This window comes from Rhea americana, unplaced genomic scaffold, assembly GCF_003343005.1.
Source record: "Rhea americana isolate MKP2758 unplaced genomic scaffold, rheAme1 scaffold_429, whole genome shotgun sequence".
Lineage (NCBI taxonomy): Eukaryota > Metazoa > Chordata > Aves > Rheiformes > Rheidae > Rhea > Rhea americana.
Window position 1 is genome coordinate 221946 of NW_028186567.1, and position 3591 is coordinate 225536.

General features: G+C 72.8%; 1 protein-coding gene across 4 annotated transcripts in view; it reads right to left on the bottom strand.

The window, feature by feature from the left end:
- LOC146589945 (SMAD family member 4-like) overlaps positions 1-1303 on the bottom strand; it is a 4126-nt gene extending 2823 nt beyond the window's left edge. For 3 of the 4 annotated variants that reach the window (XM_085315386.1, XM_085315387.1, XM_085315385.1), the window contains exons 1-2: positions 974-1303; positions 130-304 (exon numbers count right to left, since the gene is read on the bottom strand). In XM_085315386.1, the coding sequence (XP_085171512.1) occupies positions 130-304; positions 974-1210 (412 nt within the window). In that variant the 5' untranslated portion in view covers positions 1211-1303. The remainder of the gene's footprint in view (positions 1-129; positions 305-973) is intronic. The other variant, XM_085315388.1, reaches the window with a different exon arrangement.
- Positions 1304-3591: the final 2288 nt, after the last annotated feature.

The window sequence follows — 3591 nt, forward strand, 5'->3', positions numbered from 1 at the left end:
CCCCCTTCCCCCCCCCCAGCCCGGCTCTCACCTGTGCTCTGGATGCTGAGACCTGCCGGGGGGGGAGAGACGGGGGTGAGGGGCCGCCGCGGGGGACCGGGCGCCCGGGGTGCCGCGGCGGGGGCTCACCGATGCCCGGGGACACCACGCGCTCGTAGTGGTAGGGGTTGACGCAGACGCTGTCGTACTTGAGGTCAAAGGCGAACTGGCAGAACTTGACGTGCTTCAGCTCGTTCTTGTGCAGGTCGGGCCAGCGCCAGAGCCGGGCGTAGATGACGTGCGGAAAGCCCTTGCGGCCGGCCACCTGCAAGGCGAACAGGGGGGTTCGGACCCGGGTCCTGCGGGGGCCGGGGGGGGTGTTGGAGCCGGTTCCTGCACTGGGGGTTCAGACCCAGTTTCTGCGTGGGGGGGGGGCTCCGACCCAGCTTCTCCCGCAGGAGCGGCGGGAGGGAGGGGGTTTGGACCTGGTTCCCCATGCGGGGTGGTTCGGACCCAGCTCCCCCACAGGGGGGTTTGGACCTGGTTCCCCACGCGGTGGGGAGGGGGGGTTCGGACCCAGGTTCCCGCGTGGGGGGTTCGGACCTTGTTTCCCACGCACAGGGGTTTGGACCCACCTTCCCACGTTGGGGGAGGTGGGGGATCAGAGCCGGTTCCTGCGCTTCCTGGTTCCCGCGGTGCCTGCACCCCCCCTGCCCCCACCCAGGGGTCTGGCGCCGGGCCGGGATCCTGGCGCGGCCGGGGGGCTCCTGCCGTGCTTCCCGAGGAGCCGCGCCGGCTGCAGACATAACAACCCCCCGGCCCGGCGGCTGCCAGACGGTGACTCACGCCGGCGAGGGGGGCCGTGCCGCGGGGGCCGGCGGGGCGCAGCCGCCCGGGGCGCCCGAGGGGGGCTCGCGCTTGCCGGGCTGCCGCGAGCCCAGACGCTGAAGTCAGCGTGGCCGCGGGCCCGGAGCCGCAGGCTCCCCACGGGTACCTGGAGCCGCCCGTCCAAGGTGCGCTGGATGGTCACGCACTTGCTGGGGTGGGCACCGTTGGTGGTGATGGCGGCGATGAGCGAGTCCAGCTCGTCCTTCTTCTCCTTGAGCTTCTTGACGAGGCTCTCGATGGCCCGCTTGGCGAAGGTCTCGTTCTCCCCGCCCTGCCGGTGGCACATCAGGCTGTGCACGATGCTCAGGCAGGCGTCGCTGCTGGTGGGCGCGCCGAGGGACATGGCGCTGCTGCCCTGCAAGGCACGGCACGGCACGGCCCTGCCCGTCACCTGCGGCGGGGGGCCGCCGTCCCCCTGGCCTCGCCTGCGCGGCCGCCGTGGCCGGGGGGCCACCGAACGGGGATTAGCCGYGTTGCGGCGCGGTTGGGCCCACAGCGGGCTGACGCTGGCAGGAGGCAAYGCAGCCCTGCATCTGCGTTCCCACTCCCTGGCCGGGACGGCAGGAGACAGCGGGGGTCACAGCGACGTCTGGGACACCTGGGGTGTCCCGAGGGCTCCCCATGCCCTGCAGCGCGTCCCCAGTCGTCTGCCGGCCYCTGGCTCCGAAGGCAGCAGCATCTGGCCTGAAGCCGGGAGCTTGCAGGGATGACGGTCAAAGGCATGCACGCACCAGCTACGTTACCAGTTGTGCGTGTGCGCAGTGTGCAATGGTGCTCACATGCCAGCTGTGTGACATCGAGCATGCCTACGTGCACGCAGCGTGCAAGGGTGCATGCACACCAGCCGTGCAAAGGGAGCGTGCCTGCATGTGCACAGCGTGCAATGGTGTGTGCACATCAACTGTGCAAAGGGAGCGTGCCTGCGTGTGTGCACTGTGCAATGGTGCGTGCACATCAGCTGTGCAAAGTGAACGTGCCTGCGTGTGTGCACTGTGCAATGGTGCATGCACACCGGCCGTGCAAAGGGAGCGTGCCTGTGTGTGCACAGCATGCAATGGTGCGTGCACATCAGCTGTGCGAAGTGAGCGTGCCTGCGTGTGTGCAGCGTGCAACAGCGCATGCACATGTGTTTGCTCTAGGCACAGGCCTGGTGCGACAGCCACACGCTCTGCACTGCCGGCCCTGGCTCCCTGCAGCCTGCATGGGGGGGCCCAGACTAAACAGAGCCGCAAGCTGCTGGCGCCGCTCCTTAACCCCTCGCTGCCTCGGCCGCTCCGGGACGTCTCCCCTTCCTGCCTCCCCGGGCGCGTGCCAAGCGCGGGGGCTCAGGCGCGTGCCGCGGCCCCGCGAGCCTCCTGCTCCCCGGGCCGGTGGGACACGCGGCTCCCTCCACGCCTGGCTCTGGGGCCATTTCCCCACGGTGGCAGCTGGCCCCGGCTCTGAGTCACAGGCGGACGCAGTGCTCAGGGCCTGGGAAAATCCTTGGGCCAGTGGCAGACACAACAAACTGTTAACCCTTGCTCAGCCCGGCTTATCCACGCGGCGGGAGCTGGGCCGGCCTGCCAATGCTGCTGGTTCGTCCCCGCCGGGTGGGCACGGAGCCACGGGCCCCGTGTCCCAGGGCGGCGGGCGCTTGGCTGGGCTCCCCGGCCACCGGCGACGCAGCAGAGCTGGAGGCTGCTAGGGTGTTTGTGCCTGCAGCCCCGTGGTGGGGCCGGGGGAGGCCAGGTCGACCCCAGCCCAGGCGGGGGCCCGGGGCAGTGATGGGGTGGGAAATGCAAAGCCCCGAGGGCTCGTTCGACCTGGCAGAGCCCCCRGCGCGGGAGCCCTAGGGCTGCGGTGGCCTCACCTCCTTGCCGGCCCCTGCAGAGCTGAGAGTGGGGATTGCGGCGGGAGGGAGGGAGGGAAACTGAGGCAGGGTGCAGTCAAGGACGAGGCCTTGGGACCCCCGGGCGAGCCGCTGCCTGGGCTCCGCCGGGCAGGGCGGCCCAGTCCGACGGCGGCCACGTCCCTGCCCGCAGCCTCCCCGGGCGCGCTCGCGAACCGCGCTCGTTCCTGAGGCCAAAGCAGGGCCCGGCCGGCGGCTGGGACTCCCCGGGGCTGGGGCGAGCCATGGCGCTCCAGCCCCGGCRGGGCGGACTGCCAGCCCCTCCGGGGGCGATGCCCGGGGCGGCCCTGCAGCCCCCCGGGGTGAAGGGGGCAGACAGCTCGGGGCAGAGACGATTCCCCGCGCCGCCTTCCAGCGACCGTCCCCGCCACGCCGCCCCTGCAGCCCCCGGGGAAACTCAGGGCAGGGYGGTTTGGGAGAAACCGGACGGGGGCCGCAGACGGCTCCAGCTGCCCCCAGCCGTCGGGGGCCCTGGGGCACCCTCGCGGCTCCCGGGGAAGGCGTCGGTCCCCCCGCAGCCTCTGCCCGGCCGCGGCCCGGGGACGGGCCGCAGCCGGAGGAAGGACCGGGCGCCTCGGCCGCCCGCTCCGGGGGGGAAGCGGCATTTCCGCGCTAGGGGCTTTTGTCCCCGCCGGCCGGGGCCGCCCCGGCGGCTCGAGGGCTCCCTCCCCGCCTGCCCCACCTCGGGGCTAGACCCGGGGCCGCCGAGGCGCCTCCTCCCCGCGCCGGGCCCGGGCTGCAAGCGGCGGCGAGGAGCTACCCGCCTCCCTCCGGCGCCGCGGCCGGGGGAGCCCATCGCGCCCGGGCCGCGCCGCCTACTCACCTCCGCCGCCCGT